The sequence below is a fragment of the Globicephala melas genome, chromosome 8 (assembly GCF_963455315.2).
Source record: "Globicephala melas chromosome 8, mGloMel1.2, whole genome shotgun sequence".
Classification (NCBI taxonomy): domain Eukaryota; kingdom Metazoa; phylum Chordata; class Mammalia; order Artiodactyla; family Delphinidae; genus Globicephala; species Globicephala melas.
The window spans coordinates 75,263,222-75,282,846 of record NC_083321.1 but is presented as its reverse complement, the minus strand read 5'-3'; the positions used below and the strand labels follow the sequence as shown (position 1 = coordinate 75,282,846).

Sequence of the window (19,625 nt, the reverse complement as noted above, 5' to 3'; positions counted from 1 at the left end):
TACAAGTCCTATATTTGGTCATTATTTAAAAATCAAGATGATTTTCTCTTAGTGGCAGTTGAAACAGAGGAAAAGTAAACATTAAAAAGTTTAAAGACAACTAAGATCCTCAGTTGGATGCTAATTCTTTTTTGTATTTTATAAATTACTCCCCTAATCCTATCCCTCACTGGCAAAGGCAAGAACAAGAGCTGTATGAGAGCTCTTGTTTTTGTGGAATACTCAAGTTCACAGACTGCCCACAAACCTTTAGTCCATGTGGAGGATAAAATTTTATTGCAGTCAATGAATTGTTATAAAATATTCACCACTATAAGGCTGGCATAACTATGTTTAAAAACAGTAAAATTTGAAGGACAAAAAGTCATTTGGGTGAATAGGTACAGATCACTAAGTTCCAAGCAAATCTGACAAGTTAGTATAGGAGGTAAGATCTGCCACAAACAATATAATAGGAAAACTTGTTTTATACATTAAATTATTAGAGAGAAATACACAAAAAGTATTTTTAACCACCAATAAATTGGATGCCAGTAAATATCGACCTGTAGCTCCTGGTTTTTTATCTAAAGGTCTATTTTCTTTCTTTTTTTTTTTTAATATCTGCCCAGTGCTATGGAAACTACTACATTGAAAAATAAGCTAGCTAATGAGCAACATAATACATGTCAGTAGAATAGTATATTTCTCATTTCTTTTCCATAGAGCGAATTTCAAAGGAATGTAATTCTGTTGAAGTGTCACCAAACAATTTCTTCAAGAGAGTACAATGCCGGCAGAAATAACAAGGCTTATTTTCAGTAATTCTGTTCATACCTCAAATCCCTGTGGTCTTCCTAGACTCTCTTTAATATGTTTCCATGCAACAAGAATCTCTGACACAGACACACTTGTAGCCTTGACATCTGTGGGAGCAGCAGTGGGTTCTGTATGAAGGAAAATGGAAATAATAAACCACGATGGTAACAAGTTATGCATACCAAAGCATTGCACCTGAATAATTCAGGTGTTACTTCCTTCTATCTGATTTTTGAAATGAAGTGCTGTGATGATTATGAAAAGCACAGCAAGAAAAAAAAAGATGTTCTTTTTGGATTTCTACACTGTGTCCAAGTCTCATCAGTACCTTACCAATGACAAATAACAAATCTAGCAAGAAAAGTAAAGAAGATCTTTATCCTTGGATTAACAAGGACATTTCTGGAGAAGTTAAATTGTCTGACTTAAAATTGTCTGCCAGTCTAACATAATGATCAAAAGAATGGACTAGGAGTCAGGCTTGGATTTTTTTTTTTGCTGTTGTTGTTGATTTTTGTCTTCCAAAAAATTACTTACCTTCAGACAAGTTGCTTTACCTCTTCCTGAGCTCCAGTTCCATCTTCTGTCGTTTGGGCATATTGAGAGTACTTAGCTCATAAACTTTTAAGGTTAATTTTAATTGAAATAATACATATAAATTATTTAGCACAGTGCTTGGCACTTAAAACATTCATTCACAAAATATCACTTTTTATTTTATTTTTTTACCCTGTGAAGGCACAAACAGAATCTAAATTTCATTAGATTTCTTTTGTTGTTCCAACCACAAAGCTACATTTCCATGATTGTGTAAGGAATGTGTTATGAATCATGATATTTGAAAGGCATGCATTGACTTTTAAGACAGATATAGACCAAAAAGGAAAGTCCCCGAAGGTCTCAGTGCTGTTGCTCAAAACCACCTTTTCATTCATTCCTATGCTCAGTGACCTTTCTTATTACTTTTTTTTTTTTTTCAAATACACCATGTCTGACTGGTATCCATCAAGAGGTGCACTTTATTTGAGGTTGTAATCTATGTGAGGAACAAAATATTTTCAGCTTTAACATTGCTGAATCATAAATACTGTGTCACAAACACAGGTTAAATGAAATGGCGGAATAAATGCCGTAAGTTAGTTCAACTAGTCTATACAAAGTCGATTTCAAAAACTCCTACCCAATAAAAATTGTAGAGGCTTTTTGATTCTAATGCCATATCACTGGTAAGACTTCAGATGAAACTGTTGACACACACACACACACACACACACACACAAATATATATATATGTGTATATATATATATATACACACATACACACACACATTTTTTCTTTTTGTTTTTAGATTCAGGGAACCTTACTGCAAAGGCAGAGTTCTAAATAAAATTTTTAAGTCTTGGGCTTCCCTAGTGGCGCAGTGGTTGAGAGTCCGCCTGCCGATGCAGGGGACACGGGTTCGTGCCCCCGTCTGGGAAGATCCCACATGCCACGGAGCGGCTGGGCCTGTGAGCCATGGCCGCTGAGCCTGCGCATCCGGAGCCTGTGCTCCGCAACGGGAGAGGCCACAGCAGTGGGAGGCCTGCGTACCGCAAAAAAAATTTTAAGTCTTAGTCATATAAAGGGAATTATTGAGTTGGTCAAAAATTTTGTTTGGGTTTCCTGTAAGATGTTATGGAAAAACCCAAATGAACTTTTTGGACAACCCAATGTAACCATTTGCTGAGATTTTTCCTTTTCTAATGGAAGGAAAGTGGCCACATATCTACCTGGAGAGCCTTTATATATTATTAATTGAAAAATATAAGTCAAAAACATCTACCCTTGTTACTGTAAAAAAGCACACAGAAGACTTTTTCAAAAGTGCATGTTTGCACTGAGCAATGATTTTTCTTTTGGTAAAGCTTTCATTAAAATTATATACTATATTTGTGTTACTTCGAAGTGCTTTGGTAAATTCACATTAATCTTTACACAGAAGCTGACATTAGTTTCTGCCATGGTATAAATTGTCATTTCTCATTCTGCCCTTTGAATATCTTTTATTTGCTTTTGCTCAATGGTTTCCTTCATCCCACTTTCCAACTGCCTATTATTTGTGCATCTACCAGATTAAAAAAAAAAAACTGTGAAAAGCTTCTACTTTTATTTCATTCTAGAATTCTGTTCAGCAGACCTGCAACAAAATTTTTTTTCATTGCTATTTAACAGGAGTTAAAATTCTTTATTTTGCAAGTAAATGAAAAGAAATGCTCATGTTCTTAAGTGTGTATAATCTGATCTCCAGGATTTAGGATATGATTTATTTCAAAGAAAGCCACCCTTTGAATATCATTTGTTATTTGGAAGAAGTTTTGCTTATCTTTTAAGTGAATGCATTGCAGAGATTTGTGTGACAAATGCCTTCTTTCAACTTTTTTTATTATTGAGGCAATTACATCTTTGTCAAAGGAGATTGCAGGGGGATAAACAATTTCAGAAGCACAAAACATGTGGTTGAATGGCAGCCTTTCGATCTCTCTTTACCATTAGAGAAAGAAATTTCTCTCTCAGCTTTCTGTAGCACTACACATGTTTAAGTACTTTTTAAATAGAATGACAAAAGTTTTAAAAAAGTAAAAAATAAAGAAAAATATTCAGAAATTATTTCCCAAACCAGCACCCTAATTTCTATTTAAAACCTCTAAGCTTTTTAAATCCAGGTCAGACACAAGAAGACATTTCATAGTTGCACACTTGGGGGATAAATATTATAGTTGCATCAAATGAATGAGGGTAGATGAAACAAGAATTGAAGAGTCATTTCTTATTTTTTTCACCTTCTGGATGTAAATAGTATAAGAAGTAGACCCATGCTGACCTGCATTGGAAATTTAAACATGTAAAAAAGTGACCTCATTCAGTTTACTTCCAAAAGTTTCAATTTGTACGGTTTATTAGCCAGTGAATATTTTCATGTGTATCAAAAAGTTTGTCTGCAGGCAAGAGTAACTGACTAAATCATAGAATGTCTGCTTTGAATTGGAACTAGCTGTCCTGTTTGGGCATCCCATTGCAGTTGAATGATGGAAAGTCACAACTAGAAAGAATTTTAGAAAGTCACTTGGATCAAAGGTCACACATGGATGGCCAGTGGGTCTTCAGCCATATTTTGTTTGCCCAAATAATCTATTAAATTAATTAATTCCAACATTCCATCTAAAAATAAGAATTTATGGCTTATTTGGGGGAAAAAAGGGGGATACCAAATCTGAATCCTTGGGTGCTGGTAGATGAGAATTAGCAGTTGTTCCCATTAGTCAGGGTATATTCTTTTTAGTTTGCCAGATTCTCTACCAGTCTTTATTGTCTCACTTCTGGGACTACTTTACTTATTTATATTTCTTACCTGACGTCTATAGGCTTTTGAGTTACGAACCTATGTTTTAAATCCATGCTCTCATTTTTTTTTTTTTTTTGCTTTTTAAATTTTTTTTTAATCTAAAATACTGTAAAATCACATAATATGATTCAGAAGGCAAAGTGTCATCAGGAGCAAAATAATAAATCCAGTGCTCTTTCACTGTAAATATTTATTATTCTCTTACTTCTAAAGCTTAAAAATATGAAATTTATTGTTAATTTGATGAATGCTCCCTATCGTGAAATTGTTTAGATGCCACACACACACAGTTCTCATTGCTCCCTCATCTTAGTGATTGTAGACTCAATGAAGATTTGTGTCTCTGTGATAAGTTTGCACAGGCTACATTACCTGCATAAAGGAAAAAGGACTTACGAATATCATTGTATATAATGGTACTGTTTGAAAACTTAAACATGCCCTCATTTTGCAGATGAAAAAAGTGACATAGAAACAGGTTTATCTGAACTCTGCTTCTGTCTCTGAAAGAGCCCCAGGTAGAACTCAGGTCTCAAGTGCTCTCTCTTCTGTTGTTTTTAAATGGCACCAAGGAAGCAGCTTGCTCATTCTTTACCTCTTAGGGTCAGTTTTGGGGTGCAGAAGAGATTTTACAAGAAGAATATATAGTCAATTCTCTTGCTGCACAATTGTTTCCAAATAACTGACAGATGAATGAATGGAATAAGATTAAAAACAAATGAACAAAAATAACAAAGGAAATAGATGAGGGAGGAATAACCAAAGATAATAATAGTAACTGCCATTTCCTGAAGATTTGATATATGCCAAGCCTTATTTAAAATTCTTTATAACGTATCAATTAATCCTTCCAACAACCCTACTATCATTGTCACCATTTTTCAGATGAGGAAATCTAGGGGCAGAGAGGTTAAGCAACTTGCCCAAAGTTGCACAGCTGCTAGAGGGTGGAGAGAAGATTTGAACAGAGCAGTTAGGCCCTGACCACCACACTGTTCTGCTTCTGTGCACACATCTGTGTTTACCCCCCTGGTGCTTCTTCCTACTGCTTTCTCTTCTCCTTGCCCCACCACGCCTAACTTCTCTCAAGAATATTTATGTTGGAATCCCCAGCTGGCCTCTCTAAGTCATGCCAGAAACCACCTAAACCCCCGTCATCTCCTGTTTAACCCTGCCACAGGCATACTATCAACTCCTTTTATTCCTATTTTATGGAACTTTTGGTAATTTTGAACCACAGCTACACTGCTCCTCATAGATCTTGTCATATTCAGGCATCTCTAAAACTCTCCTGATCTGTAAATCACAGGATGCTTCTTGCCACGCTCACTTCTATCTGTTATGCTTGGGTAATTTGACGAAAATTCAGGGATTTATTTGAGATTACACTAGCATTTTGTCTAATAGATTCAAAGATTTTTGAAGATTTCTTTTTTTCACTTATGATGATATTAATTAGGCCATGGCTGACTCCTTCACTCCAATCTTGGGATATGAAGTGGACAGGCTGACTGATAGAATTCAGTTCCTGTTAGATTAAAAATTTTGTACAGCATTACCGTGTTCATGAATTTAGATGATACATTTGTATTAAGTGACCTAGCAGCTGGAGTTCTCCAAGTAATATGGGCGGATGTGCTTATAATATTGATTATACGTTTGACTTCCCAGGAGGGGTGGGTAAGAGCATTAATCAAAGGACAGTTTAATAAACTCCTTGGGAGAAGGGTTATGGTTTCATTATTTAAAAATTCAGTTAAGACAGCTGTAGCTGAACTTTTACAGGCACTAATCCAAATGGATCATCTGGCAAAGACAGGAAATTATTCCTCGTATTTTACAACTAATATGCCAATTTATTAATTTTCAAGTTCACATAAATCCCACTGAGCTCAGTTTCAGCTAAGGACTGATTTGCAGAATAACACCTCATGAAAGTCAGGTTTTAATTTGAGCTGTGGTAGCTCAATTTACAAGAGGATAATTGCATATCATTTTCTGCAAACAAGAAGCTTTTTGACTTTAATAAAACATAATAGCCGCATATTTTTACATATAAGGAAAAAGCCAAAAAAGCTAGAGAAGGTTAAATCACATCACACATAAACAAATATTTCAACCTACAATTAATCTATATTGAATTTCCCTCTATTTTTCTATTAGATGTATTTGAATGCTCAGTTTCTTTCCCTTTCCAAATCTCAAGTGGAAAATGGATGTAAGTTTAATGAATAAGTATTTCTAGAAATATGGAAATGAAGGCCAATTTGATTTCTCATGTTGGAAATATTGCTTTTTATCACTTATACCATGCACTTTAAAATCAATTATGTTGGAATTTTGTTTTTCTTTAAAAAAAATAGAATTGTTTCCAAGATGAGAGTATTGCATGGGATTATATCATACCCTGAGACCTGAAGTCAAATCAGGGTTAGAATGCACATAATTTTTGCCTGGTTCAAAGGGTATAGATAAATATGCATGATGCATGGAAGTCCCAGAAGGCAAATCTCTTTCCTCCCAGGTTTATGTCGAATGTTGCTTGTCACTGACAGAGCCATTCGGGATTATTTCTGTTGTGGAAACCTTGAAAGGTTTCAAAGTCTCAAAGGTGTTAGCAGAAAAACCATTTGGAGCTTTTCTGACAGTACTTTAGGGCAATAGACAACCTCCGAGTGGCAAGAGTCAAGGTTATTTCCCAAGTGATTTACTAAGTATCTATATGTATAAATGATGAATCCTTCTATAACAGATTACATTCAAGGTTTTCCCTTCAATAATGTACTACTCACTTGCATCCCAATAGGTTTCTTGAGAGGAAAAGGAAAACATAGAGGTATGAGGAATGCACACAAGCACTTATGGAAGTGTGTTCTGGATGCGAATGTCATCCATTGTCAATGTGTCAGTGAGAAATGGGTTGAGAACTAGTACTGTCAGGTGTGACTTGAAGTCCTTGTGTTCTGTGCTTCCCTCCAAAAACATGGCTGTGTTTGATATGGCATCTGGTACATTTCTCTTCATGTCTTGATGTCAGCTGTGAAAGGGTGGTACCTTCTCCATGGTACTCTAGGTGTGTAGCTGTATCATGATATGAAGGGAAGGAACTATGGCCATAAACAGAGATAGAAAGCCAGTCCCTCTGCTCTTGTTCTTTGCTTTATCTAAGAATACAGAGGACATGTGGACTAGGTTAATGGAAGAAAAAAGAAACAGAAGTGGTCTATGGAGAAATACAGTCTCAATCAGATCAGTTGGGCTTTGGGCAAGAGTATGATGACAAAGACTCACTGTGGATCTCTGTGAACATCCACAGACATGGAAGAGAGGCCCCTGCTCTGGCATAAGCACAATATATTATTTCGTCAGTTTATTACAGGCCTTGACTCTTTTTAAAAATGGTTCAATCTTGAAAATGTTCACTCCTTTTCAAGTAAAGCAGTTTGCCAAGTGACTAAAAAGGATGTTGGTTTCCCTCTTTTTATTATAGAGCAAAAGTCGATCTGTTATTATTGCCTATACTGGGACAATTAAAATTTAAAAGAATATTTCAGAATGTAGAATAAATTGACAAAATTTTAGTCTTAGATTTTTAATGGCGTCCAGGGATGTTCTACTTCTAGATTTTCATTTTTAGAGTGGAGGAAGGTAAGGCTCAGAAAGGTGAAAAAAAATGCCCAAGACCTTACAGTTAGTCTGAGCTTGAAACTGAAGCTCCGCTTACCCTAGGCAAATACACTCTTCCTTCCATTGTCCTGCTTTTCACGTTTAACACAATTTAATAGTGCTAAAACTTTATTAATATTTACACATAAAGTTCCAAATTAGTAAATTTACTTAGTGAGTAAATGCTAATATATGTTTGAATTTTGTTGTCAGAACAAAGGCAGACTCTATTCAGATTTTTTTTATTTTGACATATTTATTGGAGTATAATTGCCTTACAATGGTGTGTTAGTTGCTGCTTTATAACAAAGTGAATCAGCTATCCATATACATATATCCCCATAACTCCTCCCTCTTGCATCTCCCTTGCACCCTCCCTATTCCACCCCTCTAGGTGGTCACAAAGCACCAAGCTGATCTCCCTGTCCTGGGCGGCTGCTTCCCACTAGCTATCTATTTTACATTTGGTAGTGTATATTTGTCCATGCCACTCAATCACTTCGTCCCAGCTTACCCTTCCCCCTCCCAGTGTTCTCAAGTCCATTCTCTATGTCTACATATGTATTCCTGTCCTGGCCCTAGGTTCTTTAGAAAGACTTTTTTATTTTAGATTCCATATATATGTGTTAGCATACAGTACTTGTTTTCTCTTTCTGACTTACTTCACTCTGTATGACAGACTCTAGTTTCATCAACCTCACTACAAATAACACAATTTCCTTTCTTTTCATGGCTGAGTAATATTCCATTGCATATATGTGCCACATCGTCTTTATCCATTTGTCTGTTGATGGACACTTAGATTGCTTCCATGTCCTGGCTATTGTAAATAGAGCTGCAATGAACATTGTGGTACATGACTCTTTTTGAATTATGGTTTTCTCAGGGTATATGGGCAGTAGTGGGAGTGCTGGGTCATATGGTAGTTCTATTTGTAGTTGTTTTAAGGAACCTCCATACTGTTCTCCATAGTGGCTGTATCAATTTACATTCCCACCAATAGTGCAAGATGGTTCCCTTTTCTCCACACCCTCTCCAGCATTTATACTTTGTCAATTTTTTAATGATGACCATTCTGAACTGGTATGAGGTGATACCTCATTGTAGTTTTGATTTGCATTTCTCTGCTGATTAGTTATGTTGAGCATTCTTTCATATGTTTGTTGGCTATCTGTGTATCTTCTTTGGAGAAATGTCCATTTAGGTCTTCTGCCCATTTTTGGATTGGGTTGTTTGTTTTTTTGATATTGAGCTGCATGAGCTGCTTGTATATTTTGGAGATTAATCCTTTGTCATTTGCTTCATTTACAAATATTTTCTCCCATTCTCAGGGTTGTCTTTTCATCTTGTTTATGGTTTCCTTTGCTGTGTAAAAGCTTTTAAGTTTCATTAGGTCCCATTTATTTATTTATGTTTTTAGTTCCATTTCTCTAGGAGGTTGGTCAAAAATGATCTTGCTGGGATATATGCCATAGAATGTTCTGTCTATGTTTTCCTCTAAAAATTTTATAGTGTCTGGCCTTACCTTTAGGTCTTTAATCCATTTAGAGTTTATTTTTGTGTATGGTGTTAGGGAGTGTTCTAATTTCTTTCTTTTACATGTAGCTGTCCAGTTTTCCCAGCACTACTTATTGAAGAGGCTGTCTTTTCTCCACTATATATTCCTGCCTCCTTTATCAGAAATAAGGTAACCATATATGCGTGGGTTTACCTCTGGGCTTTCTATCCTGTTCCATTGATCTACATTTCTGTTTTTGTGTGAGTACCATACTGTCTTGATTTCTGTAGCTTTGTAGTATAGTCTGAAGTCAGGGAGTCTAATTCTTCCAGCTTCGTATTTCTTTCTCAAGATTGCTTTAGCTATTCAGGGTCTTTTTAGTTTCTATATAAATAGTGAAATTTTTGTTCTAGTTCTGTGAAAAATGCCATTGGTAGTTTGATAGGGATTGCATTGAATTTGTAGATTGCTTTAGGTAGTATAGTCATTTTTATAATGTTGAGTCTTCCAATCCAAGAACATGGTATATTTCTTCATCTGATTGTATCATCTTTAATTTCTTTCATCAGTGTCTTATAGTTTTCTGCATACCGGTCTTTTGTCTCCCTAGATAGGGTTTTTTCCTAGGTATTTTATTCTTTTTGTTGCAATGGTAAATGGGAGTGTTTCCTTAATGTCTCTTTCAGATTTTTTGTCATTTGTTTAGGAATGCAAGAGATTTCTGTGCATTAATTCTGTATCCTGCTACCTTACCAAATTCATTGATTAGCTCTAGAAGTTTTCTAGTAGCATCTTTAGGATTCTCTATGTATAGTTTCATGTCATCTGCAAACAGTGACAGCTGTACTTCTTCTTTTCCAATTTGTATTCCTTTGATTTCTTTTTCTTCTCAGATTGCTGTGGCTAAAATATCCTAAACTATGTTGAATAATAGTGGTGAGAGTGGACAACCTTGTCTTGTTCCTGATCTTAGTTGAAATGTTTTCAGTTTTACACCATTGAGAATGATGCTGGCTGTGAGTTTGTGATATATGGCCTTTATTATGTTGAGGTAAGTTCCCTCTATGCCTATTTTCTGGAGAGTTTTATCATAAGTGGGTGTTGAATTTTGTCAAAAGTTTTTCTGTATCTATTGAGAGGATCATAGGGATTTTATCCTTCAATTTGTTAATATGGTGTATCACATTGGTTGATTTGTTTATATTGAAGAATCCTTGCATTCCTGGGACAAACCCAACTTGATCATGGTGTGTGATATTTAATGTGATTTTGGACTCTGTTTGCTAGTATTTTGTTGAGAATTTTTGCCTCCATATTCATCAGTGGTATTGGTCTGTAGTTTTTCTTTTTGTGACATCTTTGTCTGGTTTTGGTATCAGAGTGATGGTGGCTTCGTAGAAAGAGTTTGGGAGTGTTCTTCTGTCTGCTATATCGTAGAAGAGTTTGAGAAGGATAGGTGTTAGTTCTCCTTTAAGTGTTTAATAGAATTCGCCTGTGAAGCCATTTGGTCCTGGGTTTTTGGTTTTTGGAAGATTTTTAAACACAGTCTCAATTTCCGTGCTTTTGATTGGTGTTTATATTTTCTCTTTTTTCCTTGTTCAGTCTCAGAAGATTGTGCTTTTCTAAGAATTTGTCCATTTCTTCCAGGTTGTCCATTTTATTGGCATATAGTTGCATGTAGTATTCTCTCATGATTCTTTGCATTTCTGCAGTGTCAGTTGTTACTTCTCCTTTTTTCATTTCTAATTCTATTGATTTGTCTTCTCCCTTTTTTTCTTGATGAGTCTGGCTAATGGTTTATCAATTTTGTTTATCTTCTCAAAGAACCAGCTTTTACTTTTATTGATCTTTGCTATTGTTTCCTTCCTTTCTTTTTCATTTATTTCTGATCTGATCTTTATGATTTCTTTCCTTTTGCTAACTTTGGGTTTTTTTGTTCTTCTTTCTCTAATTGCTTTAGGTATAAAGTTAGGTTGTTTATTTGAGATATTTCTTGTTTCTTGGGGTAGGATTCTATTGCTCTAAAGTTCCATCTTAGAACTATTTTTGCCACCTCCCATAGGTTTTGGGTTATTGTGTTTTCATTTTCCTATGTTTCTAGGTATTTTTTGATTTCCTCTTTGATTTCTTCAGTGATCTCTTGATTATTTGTTTATGTATTGATTAGCCTCTGTGTGTTTGTATTTTTTACAGATTTTTTCCTGTAATTGACATCTAGTTTCATAGCATTGTGGTCAGAAAAGATACTTGGTACAATTTCAATTTTCTTATATTTACTGAAGCTTGATTTGTGACCCAGGATATGATCTGACCTGGAGACTGTGCCATGAGTCCTTGAGAAGAAATGTATTCTGTTTTTTTGGATGGAATGTCCTATAAATATAAATTAATTCCATCTTGTTTAATGTATAATTTAAAGCTTGTGTTTCCTTATTTATTTTCATTTTGGATGATCTGTCCATTGGTGAACGTGGGGTGTTATAGTCCCCTACTATGATTGTGTTACTGTTGATTTCCCATTTTATGGCATTTTCCTGATGTATTGAGGTGCTCCTATGTTGGGTGAATAAATATTTACAATTGTTATATCTCCTTGGATTGATCCCTTGATCATTATGTAGTGTCCTTCTTTGTCTCTTTTAATAGCCTTTATTTTAAAACCTATTTTGTCTGATATGAGAATTGCTCCTCCAGCTTTCTTTTGATTTCCATTTGCATGGAATATCTTTTTTCATCCGCTCACTTTCAGTATGTATGTGTCCTTGGTCTGAAGTGTGTCTCTAGTAGACAGAATATAATATGGGTCTTGTTTCTGTAACCATTCAGACAGTGTATGTCTTTTGGTTGCAGTATTCAATCTATTTACTTTTAAGATAGTTATCGATATGTATGTTTCTATTACCATTTTCTTAATTGATTTGGGTTTGTTATTGTAGGTGTTTTCCTTCTCTTTTGTTCCCTGCCTAGAGAAGTTCCTTTAGCATTTGTTGTTAAGCTGCTTTGGTGATGCTGAATTCTCTTAGCTTTTTCTTGTCTGTAAAGTTTTTAATTTCTCCATTGAATCTGAATGAGATCCTTGGTAGGTAGAGTAATCTGGGTTGTAGGTTTTTCCCTTTCATTACTTTAAATATGTCCTGCCACTCCCTTCTGGTTTGCAGAGTTTCTGCTGAAAGATCAGCTTTTAACCTTATGCGGATTCCCTTGTATGTTATTTTTTTTTCCCTTGTTGCTTAAAAATTTTTTTTTGTATTTAATTTTTGATAGTTTGATTAGTATGTGTCTTGGCATGTTTCTCCTTGGATTTATCCTCTATGGGACTCTCTGCGCTTCCTGGACTTGATTGAATCTTTCCTTTCCCATATTAGGGAAATTTTCAACTATAATCTCTTCAAATATTTTCTCAGTCCCTTTCTTTTTCTCTTTTTCTTCTGGGACCCCTATAATTCGAATGTTGTTGTATTTAATCCTGTTCCAGAGGTCTCTGAGACTGTCCTCAATTATTTTCATTCTTTTTTGTTTATTTTGCTCTGCAGTAGTGATTTCCACTATTTTATCTTCCAGGTCACTTATCAGTTCAGCTTCCTCAGTTATTCTGCTATTGATTCCTTCTAGAAAATTTTTAATTTCATTTATTGTGTTGCTCATCATTGTTTGTTTGCTCTTTAGTTCTTCTTGCTCCTTGTTAATCATTTCTTGTATTTTCTCCTCCCTATTTCCAAGAATTTGGATCATCTTTACTATCATTAGTCTGAATTCTTTTTCAGGTAGACTGTCTATGTCCTCTTCATTTGGTTGGTCTGTTGGGTTTTTACCTTGCTCCTTCATTTGCTGTGTGTTTCTCTGTCTTCTCATTTTGCTTAACTTACTGTGTTTGTGGTCTCCTTTTTGCAGGCTGCAGGTTCATAGTTTCCGTTGTTTTTGATGTCTGTCCCCAGTGGCTAAGTTTGGTTCAGTGGGTTTTGTAGGCTTCCATGGGGGAGGGGCCTAGTGCCTGTGTTCTGGAGGATGAGGCTGGATCTTCTCTTTCTGGTGGGCAGGACTGCATCTGCTTGTGTGTTTTGGGTTGTCTGGGACCTTATTATGATTTTAGGCTGCCTCTCTGCTAATGGGTGGGGTTGTGTTCCTGTCTTGCTTGTTGTTTGGCATAGGGTGTCCAGGACTGTAACTTGCTAGTTGGTGAGTGGAGCTGGGTCTTAGTGTTGAGATAGAGATCTCTGGGAGATCTTTGGGTGTTTGATATTACGTGGAGCCTGGAGCTCACTGGTGGACCATTGTTTTTCACTCATCTTTCCCACTTCAGAGGCACAGGCCTGATACCTGGCCAGAGCACCAAGACCTTGTCAGCCACATGGCTCAGAAAAAAAAAAGAAAGAATGAAAAAATAATAGAATAAAAGTTATTAAAATAAAAAAAATTATTAAAAATAAAAAGAAATTAAAAAGTAATTTAAAAAAAGAAAGGAAGAAAGAAGAGAGCTACCAATGCAAGAAAGCAAATCCACCAATGATAACAAGTGCTAAAAACTATACTAAATGGAAAACAAACCAAAACAAAACAAAATGAAGAAAGAGAACTCTAGGACAGATGGTAAAAGCAAAGCTATACAGACAAAATCACACCAAGAAACATACACATACACACTCACAAAAAGAGAAAAAGGAAAAAAAAATATATATATATATATAGTTGTTCCCAAAGTCCACTGCTTCAATTTTGAGATAATTGTTTATTCAGGTATTCCAGAGATGCAGGGTACATCAGGTTGATTGTGGAGATTTAATCCACTGCTTCTGAGGCTTCTGGGAGAGATTTCCCTTTCTCTTCTTTGTTCTCATAGCTCCTGGGGTTCAGCTTTGGATTTGGTCCCGCCTCTGCATGTAGGTCACCTGAAGGCATCTCTTCTTCGCTCAGACAGGACAGGGTTAAAGTTGCAGATGATTAGGGGGCTCTGGCTCACTTGGGCTGGGGGAGGGAGGGGTATGGAATGCGGGGAGAGGCTGTGGCGGCAGAGGGTGGCGTGACGTTGCAACAGCGTGAGGTCCGCCGTGTGTTCTCCAGGGGAAGTTGTCCCTGGATCATGGGACCCTGGCAGTAGCAGGCTGCACTGGCTCCCAGGAGGAGAGGTGTGTATAGTGACCTGTGCTTGCACACAGGCTTCTTGGTGGCTGCAGCAGCAGCCTTAGTGTTTCATGCCCGTCTCTGGCGTCCGTGCTGATAGTCGCGTCTTGTGCCCGTCTCTGGAGCTCGTTTAGGCAGGTGGTGCTCTGAATCCCCTCTGCTTGTGCACCCCGAAACAATGGTCTTGTTGCCTCTTAGGCAGGTCCAGACTTTTTTCCGGACTCCTTCCTGGCTAGCTGTGGCACATTAGTCCCCTTCAGGCTGTGTTCATGCAGCCAACCCCAGTCCTCTCCCTGGGATCTGATCTCTGAAGCCCAAGCCTCAGCGCCCTGCCCTCACCTGACCTGGCCAGCTGGTGAGCAGAGAAGTCTCTTGGGCTGGTGAGTGCCAGTCGACACTGATCCTCTATGTGGGAATCTATCTGCTTTGCCCTCTGCATCGCTATTGCTGTGCTCTCCTGTGTGGCTCTGCAGATTCCCCCCACCACCCCCACCATCTCTGCCAGTGAAGAGGCTTCCTATTGTGTGGAAACTTTTCCTCTTTCACAGCTCCCTCCCAGAGGTGAAGGTCCAATCCCTATTCTTTTGTCTTTGTTTTTTTCTTTTTTCTTTTGCCCTACCCAGTTACGTGGGAGTTTCTTGCCTTTGGGAGGTCTGAGGTCTTCTGCCAGGATTCAGTAGGTGTTCTGTAGGAGCTGTTCCACATGTAGATGTATTTCTGATGCATTTGTGGGGAGGAAGGCGATCTCCACGTCTCACTTCTCCTCCATCTTGAAGCTCCTCCCTCTATTTGGATTTAATTTGCCTGGTATCTTTCATATTTCAGTCCACCAAAGTAAATGAAGTGTTACTGTGAAATATGTTACAGCAACAACCTCGGTGTTTTTGAAAGAAAATATGCATATTTCCTATCTAGCTGGAAAGAGAAATCTCTAAAAGCAAGCCATTTCAAATTTAAGAAAACACAGTATAAATAACCCATGGTGGCTGCTATAATTTAATTTTAAAGCAAAGGTTGACAAGGAACGTACAAATCTGGATTTCTTAAAGGCAACACTGGTGTTACCATACGAAGCATGTACACACCTGTCCAATTCATCTCATGTGACATTTGGGACCATGAACTTTATAGTTAGGTTAAATAAATTAAAACCACAAGAATATGCACTTCCTGAATAAGACGTAGTTCAAAACAGATATCAGACTAACAAATGATGTAAAATATTATTATTATATACACTAACATAATACAATAATGAAACATTATTGTTAAAGACACTCCTGATGAGAAGGTATAGGGTAGTGATTAAAAGCATTAGCTTTGGAGTCATACAGACCTGTGTTCAAATTCCAGCCCTGTCACTTACTACAGTTACTTATAACTTTTGTTATTTACTGGGTTGATTTGAGCATGTTACTTAGCCTCTCTGAGTCTCAGTTTCCTGCAAAATAGATTGCAGCTTGAGATTCCTACCTCATATTTGATTGTAAGAGTTAATATAAGTAATGTGGAGACTGGCTATACTATCTGAAAAAACATCAGAAACTTGAGATGCTAAGTGCATGAATATCTCATCAGAATACCTATGGTTCCTTATTATTACTTGATTCTTCACTTTCCTGTTCATTCTTATACTAGGAAAAATTTTCTACTTCTGCTTCAAAATTTGGCTCTATGTCATAAAATACAAGGCAGCTAGTGCTGAAAAACTACATCTTACATAAATTAGACACTACCTTTGTGCTTCAGTATTCAAACAACCTTACTTATTTCCCCCACCATGAATTCCCCATACCAAAAAGATTGGTAATTCTCTTAAGCTAGTCAAGTCACACATGTAGGCACAAAGGAAATAAAAGGGTCAGTTTATGAAAAAACAATAACTATTTGGAAGGTCAAATGTGTGCTGCCTTTGGTGTAACATTAGCTCAGTCTTCTGTCAGGTTTAGGGACTGTAAGGCATTTTACTTACTTGCAGAGCCAATTGAAATTGTGCACTTGAATTGAAGAAGGACTGTGCAGAAAAGTTAACTTTAGGGAGTTAGCTCTATCAAGCTTTCTCTCACTCAGAAAATATATTTTTGTATTAAAATTTGAAAGAACCAAGGATTTTGATGTAGGAAACTGAGTTTGTCCTCTAGCACTACCACCTGTTGACTGTAACCATGAATAAGTCTCAGATTTACAGTTTACTGATCTGTAAAATGGGTTTCCTGCCTAGGTCCTGCCTACCTAGTAGGTTTATACTGAGAATTAAATGAGGTTATACATATGAAGACAGCTTGCTATAGACAAATCAAGGATTTAATGATTGAAAGGACTGGGTTTAATTCTCAATTAGAAACTATTTAACTTTTTTTTTAACAAGTTCCTTAACTTTTCTCGACTTCAATTTCTCTTTCTCTACAATGGGGCTAATAAAGCCTATTAGACAAGATTGTTGTGAGGATTTAATAATACCATGTGTGAAAAGCTTCAAACAAAAAATCCTGTCTGATACTTATCAGTCAGCTGTTTTGTGTATGAGGTTAGTAATAAATAGTTATTGGAGTCTTTATTTAAATTTATTTCACATAAGTTAAAATTTTCAATTAAAATAGAAGTTATCTAAATTTCTAAATTTAAATTAGAATAAGGTTAAAATAGAAAATGATCTAAATTGTGAAACAGAGAAGAATGGTTAAATGTCCATCCATCCAGAGAATATTCTACAGGCGTTACTAATATTGTATTGTCATGGAAAGATATTTGCCATACATCATCAGGGAGTGAAGAACATAAAGCAAAGTATATGGAATGATCAATTTTTTTCAATAAAAATTATTTGGAAAAAATTTTGGAAAAATATATCTAAAAAGTGTAGTGGGACTATGGGTAAGTTTTATTTTTGCTTTTGGTGTACCTGTATTATCTAATATATTACAATAGTGTCACAATCATGTACCAAAATAAAATATTAAAATGTTAAATGAAAATAATAAGCATGAAAAAACTGACCTCCTTCAGCTGAACATATGACCACAATTTGACTGAAAGGTCCATCTCCTTTATTGTTATAAACGCCAACCTTCACTTCAAAGGGAGTAAGAGGAGGGACACTTTCATCTCGATAAATGAATTTTGAAGCTTCAGAAGATGTCACCATTTTTTCCTTCCAGCCACGTGTTCCATTGGGTCGGAAAGCCACAATATAGCCAAAGCCTTCCCCATTCTGAAACTCTTCCGATACTGGCTAAAGAAGAAAAATGCAATTAAATATCAGGAAAATAATTCATCAAAACCCCCACTCTTTCCAATCTTTAAATTTTTAAAGATTATGGATAACTAGAGCAATAGAGACTCTCCAATCTTTATATTACATTGGAAGCCAACATAGAAAAATAGCTTGACAGTCACTGGAAATTTAAAAGGCTTTAAAGGTATAAGATTAAAAAATTAAATGGTATCAGTTGGTATTTAAGAAAAGCATCAGGAGTATTGAAAACTCTTGAAGTGAAACAAATTTGCTCGAACTAGTCATGTATATGAAACAAAGGTCCTTGGATTCCACACTAGAATGTAATATGCTGGGGAAAACTGTCATATGGTCTGGTGGTCGGGAAAATCTTGTCACTGGTAATGCTCTGCAGAGGGCTTTGCACAGAAAATCTCGGTGAAATTAATGTAAGACCTTTCTTCTAGTTTTTTCTCAATTACTGTTGTGCTTTACTAACATATGAAAAAATTAGAATATAGAATTTTTTCAAGAGACTTGTACTCCATGGCTTACATTTAAATTTGTTAAATGAGCATCAATTGCACACCAAAGAAAACAGTAATTGTCATTAACTAGTTAGTCAGTGGAGCAGTTACCAGACATTGCCTAGCACAATGTTTGACAAATAGACACACAATAAACCTTTGCTATATTTTCTTATTTTGAATTTTGATTTGAGAGAAAACTATGTATTGAGTGGAGGAAAAGAGACAAAGCCTATTATATCAAAGTACTATAGACTAAATGTTTATACCCCTTCCTCCCCCACAATTCATGTGATGAATTCCTAGCACAATGTGATGGTACTAGGAGATGGGCTTTTGGTAGGTGACTTGGCTATGAGGGTGGAGTACTCATGAATCAGATTATTGACCTTGTAATACAGAATCTAGAGATCTGTCTTGCCCCTCTGTCACGTGAGGACATATTAAGAAATTGTGTTTTATGAACCAGGAAGCAGGCCCTTGCCAGATCTGAATCCACCAATGCCTTCCAGAACTAGACTTCCAGAGTCCAGAACTGTGAGAATTAAATTTCTGTTGTTTATAAGCCACCCAGTCTACAGTATTTTTGTTATAGCAGCCCCAGCTGACTAAGACATAAAACTGACAGGGAAGGCAATTCCGTTTAGAGAGGTTTGATCTCAGTGAAGGTCAGGTATTGGGAAGTTAATACCTCTGCAGAAATCAAAAACAAGGCATAAAGTTTTATTGAGGAAGAGGCATATGAACAGAAGAACAGGTCAGAGGATGTGCTCGTGGAAGATTTCTTACTAGGGAAAGGAGTTTTTCTATATGTTTCTGTACATTCTATCATTGTTCTTAGAGATGGTCAGGGATTGGTTGTTTTCTCCAATAGTTATTTCCATCTCCATATTCTAACACATTGTTCTGTTAGCTACCTAGCTATATTTGATAATAAAGTTAACATTAAAGAAGGAAAGTGGCTTTATGGAAAATAAATGTACCTCTCACACTCTTTCTCCCCTGTTCCTTTCCTTTGACAGAAGGAATTTTGGAGGTCATACAGTGAGGGACACAAAAGAATAAGGGTTTTGGATTCAAAGCCCCAATTCTACTGCTTCTCAGGAAAGTACTCAAGCTGTGCATCAGTTTCATAATTTTGTAAAACAAGGAAAATTATCCCCACTAATAGGATGGTTGTATGAGATAAATGAAATAACCCAGTCACTACTCCAGGAAAACCTCAATGGTTTTAGCCTACATATATGTCAAGAGTGCTATTCAATTGTGAAGTAAATAAATATCAAACTAAGCCAAATAAACATCTGAAGTAATTTGTGAGAGAATGTGTTTTAATCATTCAAACTGTATTCTGAGACAGCCTATATGACAGGACAGCACACTTTAGACTTGGTATGAAAATGAGAAAAGTTCATTTTGGA

At 36.3% G+C, this 19,625-nt stretch overlaps 1 protein-coding gene across 4 annotated transcripts in view; it reads right to left on the bottom strand.

Moving 5' to 3' along the window:
* Positions 1 to 19,625, bottom strand: part of CNTN5 (contactin 5) — a 1,371,648-nt gene that overhangs the window by 35,488 nt on the left and 1,316,535 nt on the right. For all 4 annotated transcript variants that reach the window (XM_060303945.1, XM_030883710.2, XM_060303947.1 and 1 more), the window contains 2 exons: positions 17,461 to 17,695; positions 817 to 926 (listed from right to left, as the gene is read on the bottom strand). In XM_060303945.1, the coding sequence (XP_060159928.1) occupies positions 817 to 926; positions 17,461 to 17,695 (345 nt within the window). The remainder of the gene's footprint in view (positions 1 to 816; positions 927 to 17,460; positions 17,696 to 19,625) is intronic.